Consider the following 27,179-nt stretch of genomic DNA (forward strand, 5'->3'; position numbering starts at 1 on the left):
TCCCTCCTTGCAATGAGCTGTCTGGTTGACACTTAGCACCATCATTTAATGGCTGGGCTATGATGAGGAAATGAGTGTATGGGGGTCAACATCTCATTGCCTAATGAACTTGTGCATTCACTGTATTATACTGCTTGATCATGTGTTTCCTGTACTAATACATTATGGATAACGTTGAAGCTACCAACACCAAGTCCTGTAATTGATGCTAATTTCATGGTAACATATCATTTACTCAGTTTTCATGATTCCTCACTTTAAAAATGTGTTTCTTACTGAAAATATCGTATTATTGCAGGGTCAATATCATCTTGTGATGCATTTGTGAATGTGTTTCAATCACGTGGCTTACGACCTGAGGTGATCTGCCCATGTGCTAGCTCATCAGAAGCTCTGACAGTGGCTATTCGCAGGTATGACTCTCTCCATAATGAGAGTTTTGGGATTCGTTGACTCTTAATCTCCCAGAGTGTGCAGAAGCTTCCAAACTATTTTGCCAATAGGTTGTGTATATGTAGTATATTTTCTGTGAATCTTTGAAAGTGTTTTATGCAGCAATATTGTAGTCAATAATTTCTCTTTTATTAGCAGATATGACAGTAAGATTTAGAACAGTGTTTGTTTAACTTGGTAAATCTTAAAAAGGGAGGAGGCATGACTTTGTACCAATCTTTAATACAGTTAAAAATTGTTTGAATCCTCCTTGCTTTTGACTGTGTAACAATACACGAGAAAGAGAACTAAAAGCAACAGTTAGCTGAGTTTTTCCACACTGGTGTTAATAGCCAGGCAGATGCTGGTTTCAGAATTTACAAAATTATTCTAAGTTGATGTTTTCAAAGGACTAAAGATAAATAATTATTTTGAACACCCTTTGTTGTGAAGAACGCAGTGACTATAATTGTTTTTTCCTTCACTTCAGACCTGGTGACTTAGGAGGACCTCTATCAGGGAAGATGGTGCTGTCTATGAATGGCTTGAGTTATGGTGTAATACGTATGGACACAGAAGAAAAGCTCTCTGTTCTGACTGTCCAAGATGTGGGTGCTGTTATGCCTGGAGGTAGATTTACCCTGTTAGTTAAATTCATTAATATAAATGGTGATTCCTGTAGGGACCACCACAATAATTCAATTTTATAACTTATTTTAACTCATGCAGCTAATTTCTGACAGTCTTAAAATGGTGAAGGTTGTTGTTAACTACTTGCTCAGTTGCCTACTATCCTCTTCTGTCCTGTCTCCTGTTTTTTCCCATAGCTGCCCTTTCCCCTTCCAGATCATTGCTTACCCCACTTTTTTCCTTCACCCACCCTCTCTCAGATGTATCCCCTCCTGGTTACATAGCACTCCCACCTCCCACTCTGCATCATGTCAAAGATCAAAAGTGGTGAGCTACCTGGGGTCATGCAATTGTGTGCAGATTTTTGTTCCCTGTATTCTTTGGCATTGGTAAAACCAGTTTTTAGGGCATAAATTTTTACTATAGAAGGAAGCACCATTTGGCTATCTATTTTGATCCATTCCCTTGCCCTTCAAATGTTTATCCCTATCCCTTAAAAAAAAATGAACAAGATTGATTCCTGGGATGAAGGGGTGTCCTATGAAGAATGGACCAGTGGAAGCTTAGAAGAATGAGAAGTGATCTTACTGAACTTCTGAGGGGGTTGGCAGGGCAGAAACCAAGGTCATGTTTCTTCTGGTGGGCATCCCTCTATCCAGAACCAGGATAGTTTCAGGATAGAGAAATGCCCAATTAAGACAGAAACAAGTTTTTACTTCCTCAGTGTTATGGATCTTTGGATTTCACCATCCCAGAGAGTTATGAATACTGAGTTATTAACTATTTTTAAGGCTAACTTGAAATATTTTTAGAATATGGGGGTAATAAAGATTATGGGGATGGGCAGGAGAGTGTTATCATAGAATCATAGAAACGTACAGCACAGAAACGGGTCCTTTCAGCCCACCTTGTCCATGCCAATTGTAATGCCTATCTACGCTAATCCCATTTGTTCTCATTGGGCCTATATCCCTCTATGCCTTTCCTATCCAAATACCAGTCCAAATGCCTTATAAACATTGCAATTGTATCTGTCTCCACCATCGCTTCTGGCAGCTCCTCCTCAAATAACCACAACTCTCTATGTGAAAATACTTAACCCCACAGATCTCTCTCTCACCTTAAACATGCGCCCTCTAGTTCTAGACTCCCCTGCCCTTAGGATAGATCGAGTTTTTTTTTCCCATCTATGCCCCTCATAATTTTGTAAAAGTCCTTACGGTGACCCCTCAGCCTCCTACATTCCAGTGAGAATAAATCCAGCCTATACCAGCCCTCCATTTAATGACAGCCCTCCATTCCAGGCAACATCCTGGTGAGCCTTCTGCACTCTCTAATTGCTACACTATCCTGTAGTGTGGTGCCCAGACTGTACACTATAGTCCAAGTGTGGTCTAACCATGCTGCAATGTGATGTCCCAGATCCTGTACTCAATACCTCGGCCTATGAAAGCAAGCATGCCAGATTCCCTCCTTTACTACCCTATTCATCTGTATCGTGAATATTCAGATCAGCATGGCAGGTCGGGCCTGAAGGTTGCATGTCCCACTGTTATTAGTTATGCAAAGTTATTAGTTATGCTCCTTGCACCACTGTTTTCAGTATGGCATGTATTAAGAGCAGGTTATATTTAGAAAACACTCTCTGCTTCTTTGTTTTTGGTTATCTTAACTTTATGCTTCCTGATTACAAGTTCACCAACCTATCAAAATTGTTTCCCCTATGTTCACTGTTAAGAACTTGCATAATTTTGACTGCATGATTCTTAGTTTCTCACCTCATAATCTAAAGCCTTGTAACCCTGCTATTATCTTAGTAAATCTTTCATACACCCATTTTAGTATCTTAATCATAGCTCCTGTTCTGCTATTGTCAAAACTGGACCAACTATGCCAACTGTGCATTACCTGTTTTCTTTTGCACTCTGTTCCCTTTATGAATTCTAGAATATAAAGTATTTTTTTGCTGCTTCTATGACTTGTTGTAGAAGTTTGTTAATCTGATTCCTACTTTAAAAGTTGTTTAAAGTAAATGTAAATGTAAATTGCACCTTCTGTTTTCTGTCTTTTTTCAAAAAAAAAATTCATTTATCTGTATTCAAATTCATCTAATATATACCGGGCCAATTTATTGACCCCTGATCAGTTGGATGTCATTCTCAGCCATGTTGTCTCCAGGTGTTATCCTTGGCTCATTGATAACAATTTTGTCTTTGAATCAGAAGCTTATGGTTTCAACAAGAACCCCAGATCTGAGCACATGATCTAAACTGGTGGTTGAATATAGTAATGAGGGAATACTACACTTGGGAAGGTGCCATCATTCAGATATATTAAAAGCATTGTCTGATCCCTCAGATAGATATGAGCATTCCATGTCACTACTGAGTTCATCCAGTGCCTTAGCCAACTTTTAGCCTTCGGTTAAAACCACTAAAACATGTTGCCTTGTCATATTGTGATTGTGGGTTCATGCAATACAATTGGCTGTCTTGACCCAATATATATTACAGGCCTGATTATGCTTCAAAATCATGATTTTCCTGACTGATTAATTGAACATTCAGGGAGTGAAAGCCTTTTTCCTGAAAAATAAGGTGCCTGAACAGCATGCACAGTCGGGCATTTGTGCAACCTATTACCCTCACCATGGAGAAAAATGCTATCTTGGTAAATCTGTATGATGTCACCAAGTACTTATTGTGCATAATTCCATGGAGCCATGCTGTTCAATGTAATATCTAGTATAAGATATGCTACAATTGTGCAATGACAAATTGTGATTGGACCTCTGAGTCATGATCCTTTATATTTGGCAGGGGAGGGGAAGGAAAAGATACCATGTAATCCAGTTCCAATTTCTATTTCTTTCTGAACAAAGTGGGCTGGTTTTGACTGAAGAAATAAAGTACGTGATCTGAGAAATCAATGTAATTTCTTAGCTACTGTCACCGACAAAAAAAGCTACTCCAACTGTATGGCAATTTGCACTCTGAAACATTTACTGAACCTATTTGAGGACTGAAAGTTAACTATAGAAAATGTCAGAGCAAAGGCTTGTCATTGCAGATAATTTGGCATTGTTTTGTAAGCTGTATTTCCCTTCTGATCATTGTTCCTTTCTCTCTATAACTGTGAATGCTCCTCTGCCTGTGTGTCTTTCAGCACTGGTATGCATTGTAAAGTTTGAAGGTACCCCATATCTTTGCAAAACGGATGAAATTGGTGAGATCTGTGTGAGCTCGCGTGCTTCAGGGACATCGTACTATGGGCTTCCTGGAATGACAAAGACTGTTTTTGAGGTATGCGAAGCCACTATGAAAAACAACCTAGATTACTTGGTTTTAATTCTTCAAGTTCACTTACTGTCCATGTGCAAATATGTATGTGTGTGTGTGTGTGTGTGTGTATATATATATATATATATATATATATATATAGTGTGTGTGTGTGTGTGTATATATATATATATATATATATATATATATGTATATATAAATAAAATATATGTATGAAGTTTCCCAAGTAAATTTGCAGATTTAATTTCACCGTAGAAGTTTTTAAAACTAGATCTGTGCTATTTTGCATTCATATTTTAGAGTCTGAATTCTCATTTTTGTCCAATTTTTAATACTCATTGTGACAGAAACGAAGCACCAGAACTTTTGATAGAATGAACTATGCTTGGTTCCCTGGCTGGTTAATTTTTAACCAAAGGGCACAGGGAAATGCTATTCTATTTTAAGCTAATGTGTAGAGAATAGATTTACTGACAGAAAAAGACCATTTCAAAGACATAATTATGGATCTGTTGGTTGTCTTCATGCAGCAAATGATTTTTGCATTTCTTAATTGCAAAATCTAGGCATTATTCTGTTCATAAGTATACATGATGAATGTATGAATGCCTGAATTTTCCCTGCAATTGGAACAGCTTAATTGGTTCCTGCACAAAGTTCAGCATGTTTAATTTAAATAAAAGCATCCTGATTACCTATAGTTGTTAAGTAAAATAAACTCCTTAGTTCCCTGTACTAAGATGTAAAGCGATATTTTGGCTGTATTACTCAAAAGTAGTTAGTTTGGAAAAAGTGAAAATAAAGAATGGGACAACAATTCAATTGCAGCGTATAGCCATTTATGAAGTAAAAGAACGTTTTTAAGAGTCAGTCTAATATCACAGGAGAGGCATTGTTTTGCTATTGTTACCTTGCTTCTATTGAGTATTTGTTTTCTGTTCAATGTTCGGTAAATTTCTCTGGCTACTGCGCAAGCTGTAATTTGGTACACACCCTTTTTTGCCCTAAAGTTGAAAAGATTAGGTTTAGGCACATGCTTTGCTTGAATAAACCCGAATACAGTGCTGACTTAACTGTTAATGTTCTAGATCTTGAATCATTTACCTGTAGAATGGTTAGGTAAAGACAGAATTGGGTTTCTGGGAAAACATGGGTGGTGTTGAAATAAAGACAAAATCTGATATAAATAAAGGAATATCATATTTTGGTTTTATTCATCCTGCTTGCCCTAGAGCACTTATAATATTAGAATCTCAAGCTTGTTCTTGATTGGTTCTCCTCTAGTTACTGTTTGTCCTTTTAAGAATTTCCTCAAAAGTCTACTAGATATCATTGGAAAGGAGCCATAATCCAGCTCATCGATATCCAGTTTTTTGTAAACGTGTTAGAGTGCAGGGCCCTCCATTCAACAGCTGTAAAAATTGTGCCAAGCTTGCAATAAAAACACAATTCTCAATTTTGTTTTATAAAAAATCTCTCCAAGACCTCATGACCCACAGTATCACGTGCAACAAGATAAGCAAGTTTGACATTACACTTGGAGCTATACTTGGTGTCTTTTTGGGAGAAAGTTGAAGATCCAGCCATCACCAGACACTGAGTCTACACAGGATGAGGGGATGATCACTTAACTGCACATGTTTAATTTTTTTAATATATTATGCTCAAAAGGATTTGAGGGGTATCTATTCAGATACTGAACTTTTAAATAAAATATCTGATGTCCTCTGTTTTATTTCAGTTACTCTGTATTTCTTCAGAGATATTTCACTTCTTGTCTTAGTTATGCAGTATTTACCTGCTTTCTAAAGGGTTGGGATACATTTGTGTATTGTTTGGTTTCTTTTGGATGGTACTGGAATAACTCATCTGCTATTTACTATTTTGCCAGGCTGTGCCGGTGAATGCTGGAGGAGTTCCTGTCAGTGAGCATGTCTTCACAAGAACTAACTTGCTGGGCTTTCTAGGATCAGTAAGGACATTTTTTTTTTAATTAATCACTGGATAGAATTTTTCTGAGGTTTTCATGTGTATTCCTTGGTTTTATATCAACATCACTATCAAAATTGGCAAAATAGAATCAATAATGGCAAAAATGAAGCTGTTAAATAATTTCAACATCTGGCAAATTCAGTAATTTCCTTTTAGATAAAAGGAACTATTAATAATCCCTAGAAATGTGGCTAATTCTTAACTATCTTTTGAAACTAATACCTTCAAAAGTATAATGAAAATCTGAGACATACCATTCTAATATTAGCACAGGGAACACATTTGGGGATGATAAAAGGTATAATCAGTCAGTCAAACCTGCTGTCCTCTGAATAATATCCAAAAGTAGAGCTGTCTCAGACTCATCACCATCATCCCAGATTTTTCCATCACTCTCTTTGTCCCTTTGGCAAAAGAGCTTGTCATTGGTGAGAGAGCAGCAAGATACAATTGGGAGAGAATGGGCAGGGTCCTCAACATTCACTGTGGACCCTATGAAGATGAAACTGAGATGGATTATGGGCATTTGCATTAATGGGGTTGATCTTTGCTGTGGCTGCACTGAAGGAGAGTATTCACAGTGTACCCTATCAAAGATGAAAAAGCCAGTTACTGACATTCTGACGCCACCATTTCTAACCGCAGCTACCCCATAGTCGTGATATTTCATTTTGAACTTTAGGGAAGCCAAGTATTTGTGGTAGGCAAGATGGATGGCCTGATGGTGGTCAGTGGACGGAGGCACAATGCAGATGATGTTGTGGCAACAGCTTTAGCAGTGGAACCCATGAAGTTTGTGTACAGAGGGAGGTGAGTAAGTGACCAGCCATGGACGTGATTTGCAAAATCAAAATACTGTAAGTATTCAGCTTTGGCAGCATCTGTGGAGAGAGCAACGGACTTAATTCTTCAAGTTCACCAGAACTGAATCAGCAGTGTCATTATCTTGAAGTATTCATTCTCTTTCTCTTTCTCTCACCTCAGATGCTGCCGTATCTAAGTATTTCCAGATTCTTTGCTTTTATATTGGTATAATGGTTCTTTAATTAAAGTACAACGGATAGTTTTGTACTTTTGCAAATTCTCTAGAGGTTAATAATGTATCTTTTCAGATTGCCAGGACTGATATTATTCATTGAGGTTTATATATCATATCTGTTTTACAGAATTAAACTGGCAGTGTAAAATCTAATGTAAAATTGAAGTATGTATTTGGTCCTGCAGATGCTTCATGAATATTATCTATATTTAATAAAAGACAGCCTATTCTTTGAATGCATTTCAGCCTCATTATACAAGCTACCTTCCCTTCCTTCTATTTCATAGTAGACGTATTTGAAAAATCCACTTATTTATTTCCTTATTGCATCATTTCAGTCTCTATCTCTAGCCCTTGATAGAAAAAATACAATTTATCATTAAAAAAAATTAAACAATACATACAGCTATGGCAGAAAGAGCCATGAGTATAAATGGCTATTATGAGAACCTACTTCAAGGCAAAAGGTGAAGAACCATCTTATTCTTATTTATACTGATGAAATTTATAAACCCAATAAATCACTTGAGAAATCGCTTGCTGTCTGTATATCAAATGACAATGTAATTTTCAGCAGTTGTTTGTTTGTCACAGATCAGCTTATGTAAGAGGTATCATAAAAACGTTCAGAATCTGATGAGGAAATTTACTGTTGCTATATAAGAATATGAACACAGTATCATATCACACATTAACTCTTCCTGTTTCCATGGCTTAAAATAGTCTTTTAGAGGCAGTCTAAGAAACAAAAATGTTACGCATATTTCAGTGCTTTTATAGGACTGATAAGTGTATAAGCTGTGAGTGCTTTCATGATGTCTGCAATCAATGAATCTTTAAAATAAATTGTATAACCTGCAAATACTTGCAAGCAGGATTCTTGCTTTACCCCCTTCTGGTTCTATTTTAGGATTGCGGTGTTTTCAGTGAATGTACTCCACGATGAACGCATTGTATTGGTGGCAGAGCAAAGACCAGATGCTTCAGAGGAGGACAGCTTCCAGTGGATGAGTAGAGTCTTACAAGTAATTAAACTATTATCTCAGGAGGAGGGCTGTTTTGATTTTACTTTCAGTTTTGGTCTTTAAACACAGTTACCATGAAAAGCCTTCAATCCTACAGAGAGCTTTGGGCTCAGAAATTATTATAGATATGCTTTTTACTTTTCTTTTGATAACTTATTTGTATATTGTAGGATTCTAGTCAAAAAATATTATTTACTGTAAAGTTCATAATCTGTCCCACAGATATTTGGTTGTTTGAAAATATTATTTCCCTGGCTCTGAGATGACAGAGAAATCTGAATTCACATTAAAATTAGAAATTATTTAAAGCACGGCTTACAATTCTCCCTTGTATTGAAATAAATTACTGTTTCCAGTATTATCAACAAATGCCTCTGTTGATGATGCAGATTTAACAGTTTATTTTTAAAAAGTATAGAGAGCAATGTCAAACATGAGAACATGAGAAGTAGAACCATTCAGCCCCTCATGCCTGGATATCTTTTCCCTTGGCATCACTTTCTTGTGTGAATTCTGTATTCTGTGATTTCCTGAATATCTGAAAAAAAATCTATTGATCTCTGTCATGATTATACTCGGCGACTGAGCTCCACAGCCCTCTTGGATACAGAATTCCAAAAATACATAACCCTCTAGGACAAGAGATTTCTTTTCATCAACCCCTTATTTTGCTTCTCTGACCCCCTGGTTTTAAATGCCCCAGCCAGGAGAAACGAAAACTGCACATCAATTCTGTCAAGCCCTGTAAGACTATTGTATGTTTCCATGAGATCACCTCTCATTCGTCTAAGCTCAAAAGAATGGGCCCAGTTTGCATTAAACAGCAAACCCTCCGTCCCAAGAATCAATCTGGTGAACCTTCACTGCACTTCCTCATCACAAGTATATCCTTCCTTAAGTAGGGAAACAGGAACTCTGCACAGTATTCCAGATATGGTCCCACCAGGGTTTTATATCACTGAAGCAAGGCACTGCACTCCTGTAAAATCTTGCAGTGAAGGCCAATATATTATTTGCCTTTCTAATTACTTGCTGGATCCTTCATGTTAACATTTAGTGATTCATGTACAAGGGCACACGTCTCTCTTTCAGTCTCTCACCATGTACAAAGTACTCCGTATTAATATTTTTCCCAATCATAATCTGTCTTAATTCATTAATTTCTCTAAGCTATCTAAAACATTTATAAATACAGAGGGTGGGATATTTATATTGTATTCAAAACATTTGCATGTTCTACTAATGTTAACATTGCTGGCTTAATATTGCTTTGAACCTGAAAAAGAAATGCTTCCAGCTATATCACGTTTACGACAAGTGAATAAGAGAATTCACCAAGAGAATGCTAATTATCTCGTGCTGATCTTTTCCAGGCTATTGACAGTATCCATCAGGTAGGAATTTACTGCCTGGCCCTGGTACCTGCTAATACACTTCCCAAAACTCCTTTAGGAGGCATCCACCTGTCTGAGACCAAACAGCGCTTTCTGGAAGGCATGTTGCACCCGTGCAATGTCTTAATGTGCCCCCACACCTGTGTCACCAACCTTCCTAAGCCTCGGCAGAAACAGCCAGGTAGGGATAAGTCACCAGATTCCATTTTGCTTACGTTGGAATGAGTGTGTTTAGCAAAATGGTCTTTTTCTTATTCCTGGTCTTGATTTTGTACTGTAATATTCCATGATTAGGCTGAGAGTTTGAAGTTGATATGACAAGTGCCAGGCAGAGGAATTAACCTTATGAATGTAATATAAATATTTTTTAAAAATTGATTTCAGTGGTCATTCTTATTTCCAGAAAGGCTTCCTTGCACCTCTCCACCAGAAATTTGTTTAAAAGAAAAATGAAATTGCCTACTATTGTAGAAAATAAATTTATCAGGTCGCATATCACCCTGACTCTCATCCTATAATAAGGCTGTGTGCAGTGGTACACAGACCCTCTAGAGAAACTATGCCCTCAAAATTCCCTTGGCAGAATGTCTCTGAAAATTTGGAACTGATTTCTCCAGTTTTAGTGCAGGGGAGTTTCATTAAGGTAGCACTTCTCCACAGGGAGCCTAGGAACACAGAGTTGAAACATATGGTGTCAGTGAATGGTGAGAAATTCAGGACTTCTAAATTTGAGTATACATGCTCAGAACTCCCAGAATTGAAGCACCGGATTTGCCACCGACACCAGGCCATAGACTCCATGCCAGGTGTGTGATGGAAATGCATATTAACCATCACAGATACACCTCCCAAATCCATGACCACTACCACAAGGAGGACAGAACCTGCAGGTTCCCCTCTAAGTTGCACATTATCCTGACTTGGAAATATATTACCACTTTTTCATTGTCGCTGAATCTAATTCCTAGAACTTGCTACTCAAGAACATTATGGGAACAGCTCCAACAGAAGGACTGCTGCAGTTCACTGTGGGCAATTATGGATGGGCAACAAATGCTGCTAATGGTGCCCACATCTCCAAAATTAATAAATAATACAAATCCCATCTTTCATCTTTTTTAATGGGAGGTGTATTAACAAGAAATATTACACAAAAAGAAAAATGTAGCCTTCCATTTTTCAATTATCTGTGACTTAAATTTTTGATTTTATTTTTGAGTATTATATTTCTGGGAAACAGTTAATTTAAAATATGGGCCTGTCAAATGGTCTTTTTTTTTCCTGTGTCAGATTACCTAGCTAAAATGCTGAGTTGATCCAGTGAATGATGATGCCTTTTTATTTTTTTGTATTATCTTGTTGTTACATGCAGAGGTGGGTCCTGCTTCCATGATAGTTGGTAACCTTGTGGCAGGAAAGCGAATAGCACAGGCCTCAGGCAGGGATGTCACACAGTTCGAAGACAATGATCAGGCTCGGAAGGTAAGGTTTTCTATGTACTGATAAGTTAATTATATGTTACACTTGTTCGGGCTTTAGGATGTTATTAGATTTGTGAATTATAGCCTACAACAGGAAACATACTTGATTTATACTTTGAGGTGGGGTAAATTGTTCTGTATACCATGCATAACATAAGCATTCTAGCATGTATTACAGAAATTTAAAGAGAATAACAAGCACAAAGAGAAACAGTTCCAGTTCTCATTCTTGTATGGTGTTCTTAAATGGTTGTAGGTCTGAAGGATTTAAGCTAGGGAGATTCAAATTCTTGTAGGGATCTGGAATCAAAGATAACAGTTTTAAAATCATGGCATACTTGAACAGGGAGGCACCGTAGACCAAGGAATGTGATTGGGATCTGGTGTCATAGTGTTAGGTACTATTTGACAGCCCAAGATGTTTGCCTGAAATGTATTTAAGTTTTTATTTCCCTCATTTGATTGTACGTGCATATGTTCTCACATTCTTGAAGAATAATAGCAAGAATAGTGCCCAATTTGAAGTTGGGATACAATATCAGATGGGAAAGCAATCCATGAAGATTGTCCCTGTTGTTGTTACATTTTGTATATTTTTGTCACGTAATACATGCATTGCAAATGTAGGAATTGCAACAGCCAAGTTCAACACAGAGTGAATTGTGGCAATGATCAAATAATGTTTTTAGTGATGTTGATTGTTAGATAAATATTAACCAGGACACTGGGATAACTCCCCCCTTCCCCTCCTCCACCATCTCAAGAGCAGGGTGTTGAACAAACTGGCCAGCTTTTTCCTAAGAGTCAGTGCAAGCACAAGGCCATCAATGGCTAACATTTGTGCTGTAGGACACTGAATCTATCTGCTGGCTACACATTTAGGGGAAAGTATTTTTATGTCAGAATGTGAAAACATTTTTAAAAAATCCTGTGATTCCACACTCAAGAAAAATTAATTATTTTGGCCCTGACTTTATAAACAGCAGTAAGTGTGGAGGGACATTACCAAAAGCACAAGGCTTGATGCTGGCTAGAAGAATGCCAACTGTTCATATTGCATTCATCTCTTTTTTTCTTAGTTTGAAGTTGTTAATGCAGCTGGCACTGCTCTGTGCTGCATGATGTACTATTGTACAAAATGTGTCAGGAGGAACTATTGCTCCCTATTACACCTAGGAGCAATAGTTCCTTTGGCAGGCATTTGGAGTTATAACTTTGTAAATGTGTATTTTGGGACACTTGTTGTGTTGCTATACCAGAAGCCAGAGCAGCTTCCTCCTCTCTTCACCTTCCTCCTTCTCTCTATGCTTTAGTAAATCTTGACAAAAGTAACTTATATGTTTATTTTACAGTGTTTATTTTTGGGGTTTTTTTTGGTGCTGTTTTGCAAGTTGATGCATACTTTGTTCTGCCAAAATGCTTGCTGGCACCAAATATTTGTTGCTGTATTTTAACCACGTACTTGATGTCTGTATTGACTTTGACTGATAAGTGACGTATTATTTTCTCTCCTCAGTTTTTGTTTTTGGCAGATGTACTACACTGGCGTGCTCAGACCACTCCAGACCATCCTCTTTTCCTCCTCCTAAATGCCAAGGTCTGTTAAAAAGCAAATAAATTAATTCTTGAAGTATTAAAATGAAAATATGATAGCTAAGAGTTACTCAATTATTTGAGTTTGTATTTTTAGATATGTCATTTGGAATTGTAGGAACACTATCTATTTGGCTGTATGGGAATGTCAGGGTCATGGTTATCACAGAAGAATAATTGGTGGAAACTGTAGTAGTGCAATGATTTCAGTTGAATTTTAATGCCCTGAGCTTGAATTGCATCGTGGGTTTGAATATTTTTAATTCTCCTATATTATTAAGGTGGTTGAGTTGTATACATTTCCCAACATCACATTGTTTAACCAAGTGTTGCTCTCAAATATCCTTTTCATACCAAATGAAAAATATGATGCAGTAAAATCACTCTTCAGGTACACAAATTACTGGTCTCAGAAAACCCATCCCACCTTAGATGACCTCGTCAGTTCATCAATACCTTCTTAAAACCAGCAACCTCTATTAGTCTGGTGTTAAAAATTGTTTGTAATTAAATTTTGAACCCACTAAGGGTTAACATCCTGCTCCTTACCTGTGTAATGCACCTGTTGATGTTAAGAATTTGTATGAACAGCAGCATGAGGCACTTAACATTGTATATAACAAATGGTACTCCTAAAATCACACACCAGATGTCAGATGTTTTATTTTTGTGGTTGTAAAATAATTTAAAATTTAATGCCAGGTGCATTTGACTGGTGGCTTGAAGTTAACAGCTTTCTTTGCTTTGAACTATTTTCTGACCAAACAACAATTAGACACTGGCCTTGGCTTCTGTTTATTTTGCATTTAAACTCTAGCTTTAAAAAGAAGTAACATTCTTTGCAGCAAAATGTTAGAGACTGTTCATGTGACATGTCCTTGAGCAATGCCACAGAAGGCCCTTTACCAAAGTGTGTATCGTTTGAGATATTATAGGTTGTGGGTCAGTGAATATGTGGATTGCCAAGGCAATTATTTTTGCGATGCAGTAGACAGATGCAAAATATTGGTCAGAATGTATTGCGAGTACTGATCACAAGACTCCAAAGTGATAAATGTATAGATTTGTGACAGCAGCTTCCTCTATGTCATGAATTACTGAGATGGTAAATTTTATTTTCCTATCAGGGCACTGTGGTGAATACAGCTACGTGTATACAACTGCACAAGAGAGCTGAGAGAGTGGCTGCAGCCTTGCTAGAAAAGGGGCGTCTCAATACTGGCGACCATGTGGCCTTGGTTTACCCACCAGGTAATGGGGCAATGTTCTACTTCATTGGTGTCATTGTTAGCAAAATCTGATTCAGCTGCACAAAGGGTTTAATTGGAAAAAAGGCTTGTTTGCTTCAGCAGGTTATTGTTGAGTTGGGTAACTCCAGCAGAATTGATGCATATTTATCCACTCTGGAACTTTTTTGGGGGGTATTTCTAACTTTTTGGCCCACAAAGGATTTTGGATTAACTTGCATTTGGATGTTAAGCTAAACTTGGCTCATAAAATACTAATTGCACAGCAGATGAGTATTTGGATTGCAGAATAGAATTCGTTGCATGAAGGATTATATCTAGATTTGCTTGCTGTAGAAATTATGCTTCCAGTATACTATGTCATTTGAAACAAAAGAGATTAAGAGATGATGTCTTGGATTCAGTTAATTGTGAGCTTGAATGGAATGAGCATTCAGAGCCAAAACCTAGGAGAATGATGGCAGGTGTACCAAGCAGCTTGGCAGGTCAATCCAAGCCTAGGGACTGGGCACAGTAAGCTCAAAGATTAAGCTTTAGACTTATCAGCTAAGTAAATATACAGTCTGTAGGTTTGTGAAGCAGGTTAAGAACAGAACGTAAGCATTCTCTGTTCTAACTTTAATGCAGCAAGTATTGGAGAATATGCTAATCAGATATTTGTACTTCCCCTGCCAACAGGGAATGTGTGCTTATTAAGCCTGTGCTATGGCACATTATGAAATTGATTAAAATTCCCAGTGTATGTTATTCTGTTCATACAAGTAAAATCAATTTAGAGCTTGTTTTATTGTTGATCTGAGTCCCATAATAGTCATTATTCTATTTCTATGAAATTTCCTAAATGAGTTCATCAAAACCATTTGCATTGATATAAAACACTTCTTATTTCCATGAAGCATCTTGTGATATTTCATTTTCAAACAAAATTTTGCATTGGGCCGCAGAAAATAATCAGCACAGATGACCAAATGCTTGGTTACAGAGATGATTTTTAAGGAGTATTTTAAAGCATGAGGGAGGGGTAAAGAAGCTGAGAAGTTTATGAAAGAATTCAAGAGCCAGGGGCCAAGGATTAGAAAGCAAAGTCACCATGGTGGAGTGATTAAAATTGGCTATGCTGAGGCTGGTGGTTGAGGAGCACACAGACCTATGAGATTTGTGGGCCTGGAAGAACTTGTAGAGCTTGTGCAGATAGGGGGATATGAGCCCAAGGAGGGACATGGATACTATTTATTTAAATATGTAAAGGTATGTTTGTTGGCCAAGACTTGGAGTGAGGAAATAGTATAGATAGTAGTGTTTTAGTTGAGCATTAGCTTATGAAGATAGAAATTGAGGAAGAAAGAATTGGAAAAGTCAAGAATGGAGGTAACAAAGGCATGTATGAGAGGTTCAGCAACAGTTGAGCTGATGCGGGGACAGAGTGAGTCAATGTTGTGCATTTAAAAATAGTATCTTAGATTTTTAAGGACTACCTGGCTTAAAGCTTTGCACTGTCAAGCAAAGCACCTAGGTTGCAAACTTTAATTGTAGGAATTTCTTGATCAAGTAATATTGGATGTCAGGTTAGCTGTATAACTAGTCTGGGATGGTAGAATGGTCCAGAGAGTGAAGATTTGAATGCCATCAGCGCGTAAGTGGAACTTGATGTTTCTTCAAATGACGTTGCTGCAGAGCAGCATGGAAATGAGAAATAGAAGGACGTGACAAAAAAGTTGAGAGATTTGAGAGATGATGGTGCAGGAATGGGTTGAGAAACAATTGCAGCTGATTCTCTGTTCCATTGTTTTCAACACTTAGCTCATGCTATTTTGTGTCTTGGTGGCTCAGTATTGTTAACTCTTGACTATGAGTGACACCGTGTGCTTATACAATGAGTGAACAATGCTGAACTTGAGAATATTTCTTGAGCAGATATTTCTACCTCTGCAGCAGCACATTTTGCTCATTGTGATTGGCACTTGGGGGATTATCACTGCAGTAGTTAATGGTTCTTACTTGTTCTTCAATTAATAGTATTTAGCTTTTTAATTGCTCAGTTCAAGTTGCAATCATATTATTTTTCACACATTTTATAAAGCTATTTTAATAATGTGCCAAAGCAGTGCTTTGAAGCTGCAAATAGTGTAATTTAGTCATGTATGGTCAAGGGGCAAGGTCTATAAGGGAACATATAACAAAACATCTGTTTATATGTGTCGACATCTGTGAGACTATCACAGTTTGATGGTCCAATTATGACTGGATTTCTTTCTGCATCAATAAATCTTGTCCCCTGCCAGTTTATCCTGGAAAAAAAAATTGTCAACCAGCTCTTGCTTCATCGGGGCATATTCTGTAATATTTGAATGAATGAACGTTGGTACCCTCAGTTTCATTTCCCAACCACTTGCAGGGATTTGCTTAAAATTTTTGTCTTGTAAACATAGTTAAATACTGTTGTATCTACTTAAGTAAGTGATTTCTGAGAGGTTACATTATTAAACAAACTACCTTATTCTATCGTTTCCTGCAGGTATCGATCTTATAATAACTTTCTATGGGTGTCTGTATGCAGGATGTGTGCCTGTCGCTGTGCGACCACCTCATCCTCAGAACCTTGCCACAACTTTACCAACTGTCAAGATGATTGTTGAGGTATGATATCAAATGACTATAACCGGGCACCTTTCCAAAACTCATGATTTTGCATTGCACCATTTGGATATGACAATGATTTATTCCATTAACTAGAGACACAAGGGACTGCAGATGCTGAAATCTGGAGCAATACACAATGGAATCGGATAGGAGAGGACAGTGGACCATGGAATAATGGGAAGGAGGAGAACTGGAGGGAGCAATGTGTGGGTGATGGGCTGATTGAGAGGGTGGGGGAGGGGAGAGAGGAGGGGTGGTGGGGCCAGTGGGATAAAGGAAAATGAAGGGGGACAGAGGGGAGTGGTTACCGGAAGTTAGAGAACTGGAGGAACTCAGCGGATCAGGCAGCGTCTATGGAGGGAAATGGACAGTTGATGTTTCGGGTGGAGACCTTTCATCAGAAGTGGGGGGAAAAAAAGAGGGGAGAAGCCAGTACAAAAGGGTGGGGGGAGGGGGTGGAGCAAGAGCTGGTGGGTGATGGGTGGATCCAGGTGAGGGGGGAAGATAAGCAGGTGAGGGAGGGGGAGAGTGGGAGTGATGCAAGAAGCTTGGAGGTGATAGGTGGAAGTGACAAAGGGCTGAACAAGATGGAATCAGATAGGAGAGGACAGTGGACCATGGAATAATGGGAAGGAGGGGAACTGGAGGGAGCAATGTGTGGGTGATAGACAGCTCGAGAGGGCGGGGGAGGGGAGAGAGGAGGGGTGGTGGGGCCAGTGGGATAAAGGAAAATGAAGGGGGACAGAGGGAAGTGGTTCCCAGAAGTTAGAGAAATCTACGTTCATGCCATCAAGTTGGAGACTACCAAGGCGGAATATGGGGTGCTGTTCCTCTAATCTGCACCTTTGCTCCATCTGCCGTAACAGCCAGGATCTCCCAGTGGCCAGCCACTTTAATTACACTTCCCATTCCCACACCAACATGTCTGACCACAGCTGCCTCAACTGCCAAGTTTTGGCTAGTTGGAGATTAGAGGAACAGCCCCTTCTGCCTGGGTAGTCTCCAACCTGACGGCATGAACATAGATTTCTCTAACTTCCGGTAACCACTCCCCTCTGTTCCCCATTTGTTTTCCTTTATCCCACTGGCCCCACCACCCCTTCTCTTTTCCCTTCTCTCTCTCCCCCCCCCCCCCCCCCCCCGATCTGCCCATCACCCACACCTTCCTCCCTCCAGTTCCCCTCCCCACCTCCTTCCCTTTATTCCACTGTCCTCTCCTATCCAATTCCATCTTCTTCGGTGCTTTGTCGCTTCCACCTATCATTTACCAGCTTCTTACATCATTCTGACTCTCCCCTTCCCCCACCTGCCTACCTTCCTCCTCTCACCTGGATTCACCTGTCACCCACCAGCTCTTGTTCCACCCCTCTCCCCCACCCTTTCTGGCTTCTCCCTTCTTTCTTTTCAGACCTGACGAAGAGTTTCAACCCGAAACATCAACTCTTCATTTCCCTCCATTGATGCCGCCTGATCCGCTGATTTCCTCCAGCATTTTGTATGTTATTCCATTAACTATTTTGTTTCAGAATTAACTGAAATCTTGTGCAGTATGTTGCTATGTCCGAATAAGTGAATAAGGGTTACTACCAAATCAAAAAGCAATAAAAACTGGGGATGCTGGAAATCTATAGTAAAAACAGAAAATTCTGGGAATACTTGGCAAATCTGGCAGCATCTATGGGGATAGAAACTGAGTCGACATTGCAGGCAGCATCTATGGGGATAGAAACTGAGTCGACATTGCAGGCTAAGATCTTTCATCAGACCTCTCATGATTAAGGGTCATTACCATCCATATGGAAGATGTAGTTAATGGAACTGTTATGAAACGTGCTAACTTCCATTTTTTTAAGAAAAAGAAGTAACTGAGAGACATGCTTACAGAAGCAATGTCTATTGCATTGATTTACTTACCCAACAACCGTGCCCTGCTTTGCTGCAGTCCACATGGCAAACTTATCAAATAGAGGTGTGCTAAGGAACGTGATGGTTGTTAAGCCATACTTTGTATTGCTCTACTGTCGAGAGGGGCTAATAATAGTATGCTCTGTCACTTTGCTGTATATGCAAAGAAAAGTATTAGAGATGCTGTTAAATCCAAATGCTTTAAGTCTAAAGTAAAAAAAAAACTTCTCATCTTGATTAAAGATACAAACATTTTTACTGGCAGATCTTCATTAAGAGAGAATTCGCCTGAACTGTGAGAAAAGAAGATATACTCTTTTGTATGTGCTGTCATCAGGGCAGGAATGAGTACTGAATATTCCTGGATTTTAGTGTTTTAAAAGGAATAGGCAGGGGGGGAGAAGAGGAGGAAGGGTGGCGTTACTGGTCAGGGATACTATTATAGCTGCAGAAAGGGTGGATAATGTAGCAGGATCCTCACTGGAGTCAGCATGGGTGGAAGTTAGGAAAAAGAAAGGAGCAGTTATTCTATTGGGAGTATTCTATAGGCCCCCTGGTAGCAGCAAGGATACTGAGGAGCAGATCGGGAGGCAGATTTTGGAAAGGTGCAAAAATAACAGGGTTGTTATCATGGGAGACTTCAACTTCCCAAATATTGATTGGCACCTGCTTAGTACCAATGCTTAGTACCAAAGGTTTAGGTGGGGCAGAGTTTAAGTGTGTCCAGGATGGATTCCTGTCACAGAATGTTGACAGGCCGACTAGAGGGAATGCCATATTAGGTCTAGTATTAGGTAATGAACCGGATCAGGTGACAGATCTCTCAGTGGGTGAGCATTTGGGGGACAGTGACCACCGCTCCCTAACCTTTAGCATTGTCATGGACAAGGATAGGAGCAAAGAGGACAGGAAAATATTTAATTGGGGAAGGGCAAATTATGAGGCTATAAGGCTAGAACTTGCGAGTGTGAATTGGGAAGGTATTTTTGAAGGGAAATGTACTATGGAGATGTGGTCATTGTTCAGGGATCTCTTGCAGGATGTTAGGGATAAATTTGTCCCGGTGAGGCAGAGAAAGAATGGCAGGGTGAAGGAACCATGGTTGACGAGAGAGGTAGAACATCTAGTTAGGACGAAGAAGGCAGCATACATAAGGTGTAAGCAGCAAGGGTCAGATGGGTTTCTTGAGGAATATAGGGTAGCAAAGGAGAAACTTAAGAAGGGGCTGAGGAGAGCCAGAAGGGGACATGAAAAGGCCTTGGCGAGTAGGGTTAAGGAAAACCCCAAGGCACTTTTCACTTAAGTGAAGAGCAGAAGGATGACGGGAACAAAGGTAGGACCGATTAAGGATAAAGGTGGGAAGATGTGCCTGGAAGCTGTGGAAGTGGGTGAGGTTCACAATGAATACTTCTATTCCGTATTCACCAAGGAGAGGGGCCTTAATGATGCTGAGGACAGTGTTGGTAAGGTTAATGTTCTAGATCATGTTGATATCAAGAGAGAGGATCTGTTGGAGCTGTTAGAAAATATTGGGACAGATAAGTCCCTGGGCCCTGACGGAATATTCCCCAGGCTGCTCTGCGAGGCTAGGGAGGAAATTGCTGAGCCTCTGGCTAGGATCTTTGAGCCCTCGTTGTCCACGGGAATGGTACCGGAGGATTGGAGGGTGGCAAATGTTGTCCCCCTTATTCAAAAAAAGGTAGTGGGGATAGTCCAGGGAATTATAGACCAGTGAGCCTTACGTCTGTGGTGGGCAAGCTGTTGGAAACAATTCTTAGAGATAAGATCTGTGGGCATTTAGAGAATCATGGTCTGATCAGGGACAGCCAGCATGGCTTTGTGAAGGGCAGATCATGTCTCACAAGCCTGATAGTGTTCTTTGAGGAGATGACCAGACAGATTGATGAGGCTAGTGCAGTAGATGTGGTCTACATGGATTTTAGTAAGGCATTTGACAAGGTTCCACATGGAAGGCTTCTTCAGAAGGTCAGAGGGCATGGGATCCAGGGAAGCTTGGCCATGTGGATTCAGAATTGGCTTGCCTGTAGAAAGCAGAGGGTTGTGGTGGAGGGAGTGCATTCAGATTGGAGGGCTGTGACTAGTGGTGTCACACAAGGATCGGTTCTGGGACCTCTACTTTTCGTGATTTTTATTGATGACTTGGATGAGGGGGTGGAAGGGTGGGTTGGCAAGTTTGCAGATGACACAAAGGTTGGTGGTGTTGTGGATTGTGTGGAGGATTGTCGAAGATTGCAGAGGGATATTGATAGGATGCAGAACTGGGCTGAGAGGTGGCAGACGGATTTCAATCCAGAGAAGTGTGAAGTGGTACACTTTGGAAGGACAAACTCCAAGGCAGAGTACAAAGTTAATGGCAGGATTCTTGGTAGTGTGGAGGAGCAGAGAGATCTGGGGGTCCATATCCACAGATCCCTGAGAGTTGCCTCACAGGTGGATAGGGTAGTTAAGAAAGCTTATGAGATGTTAGCATTCACAAGTCGAGGGATCGAGTTTAAGAGCCGTGAGGTAATGATGCAGCTCTACAAAACTCTGGTTAGACCACACTTGGAGTACTGTGTCCAGTTCTGGTCACCTCATTATAGGAAGGATGTGGAAGCATTGGAAAGGGTGCTAAGGAGATTTACCAGGATGCTGCCTGGTGTAGAGAGTATGGATTATGAGGAGAGACTAAAGGAGCTAGGGCTTTACTCTTTGGAGAGAAGGAGGATGAGGGGAGACATGATAGAGGTGACAGCCAGCGCCTCTTTCCCAGGGCACCAATGCTCAATACAAGAGAGCAAGGCTTTAAAGTAATGGTTGGGAAGTTCAAGGGAGATATCAGAGGAAGGATTTTTACCCAGAGTGGTTGGTGCATGGAATGCGCTGCCTGGGGTGGTGGTGGAGGCAGGTACATTGGTCAAATTCAAGAGATTGTTAGATAAGCATATGGAGGAATTTAAAATAGAGGGATATGTGGTAGGAATGGGTTAGATAGCCTGAGGCAAGGTTTAAAGGTTGGCATAACGTGGTGGGCCGAAGGGCCTGTATTGTGCTATGCTGTTATATGTGCAGCAAAGTTGGTGTAGTCTATGCTAGAATAAGGTTCTGGATTAAAACCAGTTCAAACGAATGGGACTCGTGCAGTCAGGCAGATTAAACCAGTATGGTAGTCTAACTGCTTTGCTTATTCCATCAACTTCATGCTTAACAAATGGTTCTTATTTACATAAAACAAGAAGAACTCATCAAACCATCCCCTGTAAGAGTAGAAGTCCTGGCTTCAGGTAATCTAGAAGAAGAGTTTAACCTAAAGTAGTTAATCCTAAATTGAGGGAGTAGCTTTATCTAATAATATTTCACTTCAGACAAGTATAATCCCAGGCTCTCAACACCCTACTGTTCTGTTACTTGTTTCCTAGTAACTTGGAATATGTGAATTTAGGATGGATTCTTTCCTCTGTTTTACATAGTTTCTTCTACTAAAATAAGAATGAGATTATTTTGTGCAATATTAAGTGAGGAGCAGGCAGCACCCATTGAAATCTGATCATTTATTGAGGATTGTTTACGATCCGTCACTCTGTCTTACTGCCAATAAATCAAGGTGTATATTAGAAATGAAAATAAAAAACACAAATACAATTCTTGGGTAAAAATAGCTTAATTTGATCAAAGAGCTCCATTCTGAACACTGGCAATATTTCTCTCTTATGCCATTAGGATATCCTGTGCATTTCCAGCATCATTTGATTTTAATTTTGAATTTTATACTGGAGGGGTGAAGAAAAGTGAAGCTTTTAGTCTGTGTGAAGCAAGTTGTCCCATTGCAGAATTAACAGCAGAAACCAAGCTTGGGCAACAATGGGTGGTTTGTTAAATGAGTTGGTATTTGGGGCAGCTCAAGTCTATGCATGACGCATCCACATTATGAGTATCTGTAGTGATTACGTGGAGGATGTAACCACTGTCTATTATTCACCTTTTCCTTCCAGGTAAGCAAATCTGTCTGCATACTCACAACACAAGCTATATTGAAACTATTTCGTTCAAAAGAGGCAGCTGCGGCAGTGGACATTAAGACTTGGCCAACGGTTATAGATACTGGTAAGGCTTTACTTAATAAACATGCAATTTATTAGTTGGATGATGGGGTGCTATAATGTTTATCAACCTGTTGGATAAAATTAACACCACATTTTCCTTGGTGACTGAAATAGCTCAACATTTTGTATCTGGAATAAATCAGAAAAAAATTGGAGAATAAACCATTTCTGATCAGGGTGAATACTGCTGTTATGCTATCATATAGCTCAATATTAGGCTTGCTGTTCAGTGCAAGGGACAATTTAAGGAAGATGCCAATTCTGTTGCAGTATAGAAATAATTGAGGCAGACATGTACGTTAAACTGATCTGATCTATGTCTGCTTTGCTCCCATTGGGCAATGTAGAATTATTCAGAGTGCCTGAAGTATCCAAGAACACTGCTATGTGGGAATAAGACTATCAACTTCTAAGTTTAGTACAGATATTTTAAAGAAATCTGATTTTGATCATTTTTGACAAATTTATGTGTTTTGATCAGATGACCTACCCCGAAAGAAGCCTCCCCAGATATATAAAGCACCAACACCTGAAATGTTGGCATATCTGGACTTCAGTGTGTCCACTACTGGAATCCTAGCAGGAGTGAAGGTATGCCGTCTTAAGCACTGATTAGCTGCATATTCAACTCGGACACTGTGACAGCTATATAAAAAAACCTACAAACTGCAATCTAGTTTGACCTCTGCCGATCAATGAATAAAAATATTTTTTTAATTAGTCATTCTGTAGATGTATACATTAAGGCCTTTACAATAAAATTTTTAAGCCTCTTCAACTGTGGACAGTTTGGTAAGTGCAACAATGTTGAACCATAATCACACCTCTGATTGAAGGACACATATAAAATCTTGTTCATGAAGCAAGATTTGTTTCAAGTGAATTTTTTAAATTCCAGCTACATGTCCCTATTTCCCCCAAACTTTTATATTTACTGTACATAATTACATCATAAGAGATAAAATTTCAAAGTAGCAAGGGTGGCACAGTGGTGCAGCTAACAGGACTGCTATCTCTCAGCACCAGGTTCACAGGTTTGATCCTGATCTTGGGTGTTGTCTGTGTAGGGTTTTCAGTTCTCCCTATGATCGCATGGGTTTCATCCAGGTGCTCCAGTTTTTTCCCCACACCCCAAAAATGTGCAGGTTGCTAGGTTAATTGGCAACTGTAAATTGTCCCTAGTGTGTAGATGAATGGTGGCATCTGGGGGAGTTGATGGAAATGTGGGCAGAATTTTAAAATGGGATTGATGTAGGATTAGTGTACATATATGGTTGATAGTCAGCATGGACCTTGTGAGCCAAAGGAGCCCTTTCTGCTGTCTATTTCTAAAGTAGGTCTTGTATTTAAGCATGCTGTTCACTACATCAGGATGTCTTGATGTGATTTACAGCCAATGAAGTATTTTAGTGAAGTGTAATCACTGTTGTGGTGTAGAAAATGCAACAAAATATTTATATATAGCAAGCTCGTGCAAACAGTAGTGTCCAAGATGGTCTGCTCTTTATGATATTAATGGTAGACATTCAGCAGGACTCTGAGAACATGTAACCTGTTATGAATAATGCCATGGAATCTTTTAGTACTGCCTAAGAGGGTAGGGGTTTAATATATCACCTCAGTGGTGGGGGGGAAATAAACTTCTGAGGGGAGGTAATGGTCTTTTGACTCTGCAAAACCTCCTGAGGAGGGCATGGAAATGGATTTTTACCATGATCCTTGTCACCTTGTGCATTTGGTCATCTCACTGTGCATGCAACCTTGTCAGGAAAGCATCCCATCTGAATCCACTAAGGCAGTGTGGATTTGGACTGCCACCATTGCACATCCCCCACCTCTCCAGACTCCCTTCTAGTGAGCCCTTGCACAGGGTCCCCAAGGCTTAGTGTCTGGCAATGTTCCTTGTGATCTGTATCTTTCCAATCTAATTTGCTCATCCCTCGTGGTACTAGTTTCTGAGATGGTACTATTAAGTGCAATGACATGCTCTGCTCCCACCCCAACCGCATAGTAGTGGTCTCCTGCCTATTCCTGACTGTCTTGGCCTGAAAGGAGAAGAAGGAGGCAGCAGACACTGAATAAGCTTTATTTTCCTAGCTTTTATCCTATCCTCCCTCTTCCCTGTTGCTTCTCTCTCCTCCATGGTAGCCTTAATGCATGTGGCTGGCATGAGAAGTGTGTCATTAAGTGCTGATTTCTTCCTGTGACTGCTGCACAACAGAGTATAGGCATCTGCATTCATTTTTGTGTTTGAGGCAAGTACAAAAATAACTTTTTTAAAAGACAGCTGGAAAGGTTTAGAAGGTTATGGGTAAAGCACTGGCAAATGCGACGAGCTTGGATGGGGCCTCTTGGTCAGCATGGGCCAGTTGGGCCGAAGGGCCTGTTTCTGTGCTGTATAACTCTATGATTAAGTGTTCATGTGATTAGAATCTCACAGCAGACCTCCAGTTGTAAATGTTTTTAACTTTCCCTGCTTTCTTATGGTTTAATGCAATCATGAATACATATTCATTTGAGAATTGTCTTTTATCGTCAACAGATGTCCCATGAAGCAACTAGTGCTATGTGTCGCTCCATCAAGTTGCAGTGTGAACTCTACCCCTCACGTCAGATTGCAGTTTGCCTTGATCCCTACTGTGGTCTTGGTTTTGCACTCTGGTGCCTCTGCAGGTAAGACAACTGTTCCTAAAGTCTTTGATCCATAGGATACTATTTGTAGGCAATAGGAGACAGAGGGTGATGGTAGGTTTTTGTGATTGGATGCCTGTTACTAGCAGTGTTCCACATGGACTGGTGTTGGGGTTCTTGCTGTTAGTAATATATGTGAATGATTTGGATGTTGTTGTAGGAGGCATGATCTGTAAGTTTGCAGAAGACTCAAATTGGTGGAGTTGAAAGTGTAGAGAGTAGTCCTAGTCTACAGGATGATATCAATGTGTTGGTGAAATGGGCTATGAAATGGCAGATGGAGTTTAATCCAGATAAATGTGAGGTGATGCATTTTGGGAGGACTAATGAGGCTAGGACGTACACCATGAATGGTAAGGTCCTAGGGAGTATCGAACAGAGGGACCTTGACTTGCAAGTCCGAAGGTCCTTGAAGGTGGCAGCGCAGGTAGATAATATGGTTAAGAAGGTATATCGGACCCCATCTGGAGTACTGTGTGCAGTTCTGGTCACCACTCAATAGGAAAGATGTGATAGTGCTGAAGGGGGTGCAGAGGAGATTCACCAGGATGTTGCCTGGAATGGAGTGTTTTACTTGTAAGGAGAGACTGGAGAGGCTGAGTCTGCTCTCCCTGGAGCAGAGGAGGTTAAGAGGAGACATGACTGAGATATATAAAACTGAGGGGTAAAAATAGGGTAGACTACAGAAAACTTTTCCCCAAATCAGAGGTAGATGAAGCTAGAGGATATAGATTTAGGGTAAGGTGCAAGAGATTTAGAGGGGATCTGAGGGTGACCACCTTTACCCAGAGAGTGCTGAGTACCTGGAATACATTGTGCGAGAGTGTGATGGAAGCACTTAAGAAGTCATCTAGACAAGCACCGGAATTGCTTAGGCATAGAAAGCTACAGGTCAGGTATTGGAAGATGGTATTAATGTGGATGGGTGCCCACTGGTCAGCGTAGACATGGTGGCTGAATGTGCTCTTTCCATGGTGTATGACTCTGTGGCAGGAACTGAACAACAGGAAATGAATTCTACCATGGCAATTACATCAATTTATACCAAAGCAAGTGCTTGCAGGTGCAAAAAACTGTATTTTCATGCAAATTCGTGATAATGACTGTGAGACCAAAAGACTGTTCTAAAACTTGTACTTGTCTTATGCCAATATACAGTCCTTGTGTGAGCAAACCAGTCATGACAATAGAAATCATAATGCCACCTGTGCACAACCACTTCCTGTTGAGAAGAAGCATGCTTATTAAAGCATAATCTTTAACTACTGTTGTTCAATATTTATGATTCAATGTAACATCAAGTAAAAAACACATTTTTGGTTTCATTAAGTGAGCTGCAAGTAATGTGCAATGTTCAGTCCAAGTCAAAATTGTCTTTTTTTGTTTGACTTTAAAATATGGTTGATTTCAGAGCATGGCAAGTCAGCATATTGAAACTTAACCTGTGATAACATAGAATGGTGAGGTGTGAGTTCAGTTCACTAACCTTTGGTTTCCGAACTTCTGGTGTTGCTGCATAGCTGAGGGGAAACATCAAAAAAATGTAGAGCAATATTCACAGCTTTAAGATGGTCTTGTGACGGGCCTCTCAGCAGCTTTGAGCAGCATGGAAAGAACGAATTAAGTGAAAGAAAAGTAAAGTTGATCTCTTTTTTTACATTTATTTTTTGACTGATTTATTTGGTGAATTGTCTAAAGTTGCACTGTG

At 39.8% G+C, this 27,179-nt stretch overlaps 1 protein-coding gene across 1 annotated transcript in view; it reads left to right on the top strand.

Annotated features, from left to right (window-relative positions):
• LOC127568815 (disco-interacting protein 2 homolog A-like) overlaps positions 1 to 27,179 on the top strand; it is a 202,336-nt gene that overhangs the window by 156,375 nt on the left and 18,782 nt on the right. The window contains 14 exon segments of the mRNA XM_052013011.1: positions 299 to 413; positions 923 to 1,062; positions 4,228 to 4,364; positions 6,253 to 6,333; positions 7,036 to 7,163; positions 8,303 to 8,417; positions 9,791 to 9,992; positions 11,184 to 11,293; positions 12,809 to 12,889; positions 14,013 to 14,136; positions 16,648 to 16,769; positions 22,670 to 22,781; positions 23,262 to 23,371; positions 25,323 to 25,453. Of these exon segments, the coding sequence (XP_051868971.1) occupies positions 299 to 413; positions 923 to 1,062; positions 4,228 to 4,364; positions 6,253 to 6,333; positions 7,036 to 7,163; positions 8,303 to 8,417; positions 9,791 to 9,992; positions 11,184 to 11,293; positions 12,809 to 12,889; positions 14,013 to 14,136; positions 16,648 to 16,769; positions 22,670 to 22,781; positions 23,262 to 23,371; positions 25,323 to 25,453 (1,708 nt within the window).

Source organism: Pristis pectinata, chromosome 1, assembly GCF_009764475.1.
Source record: "Pristis pectinata isolate sPriPec2 chromosome 1, sPriPec2.1.pri, whole genome shotgun sequence".
NCBI lineage: Eukaryota > Metazoa > Chordata > Chondrichthyes > Rhinopristiformes > Pristidae > Pristis > Pristis pectinata.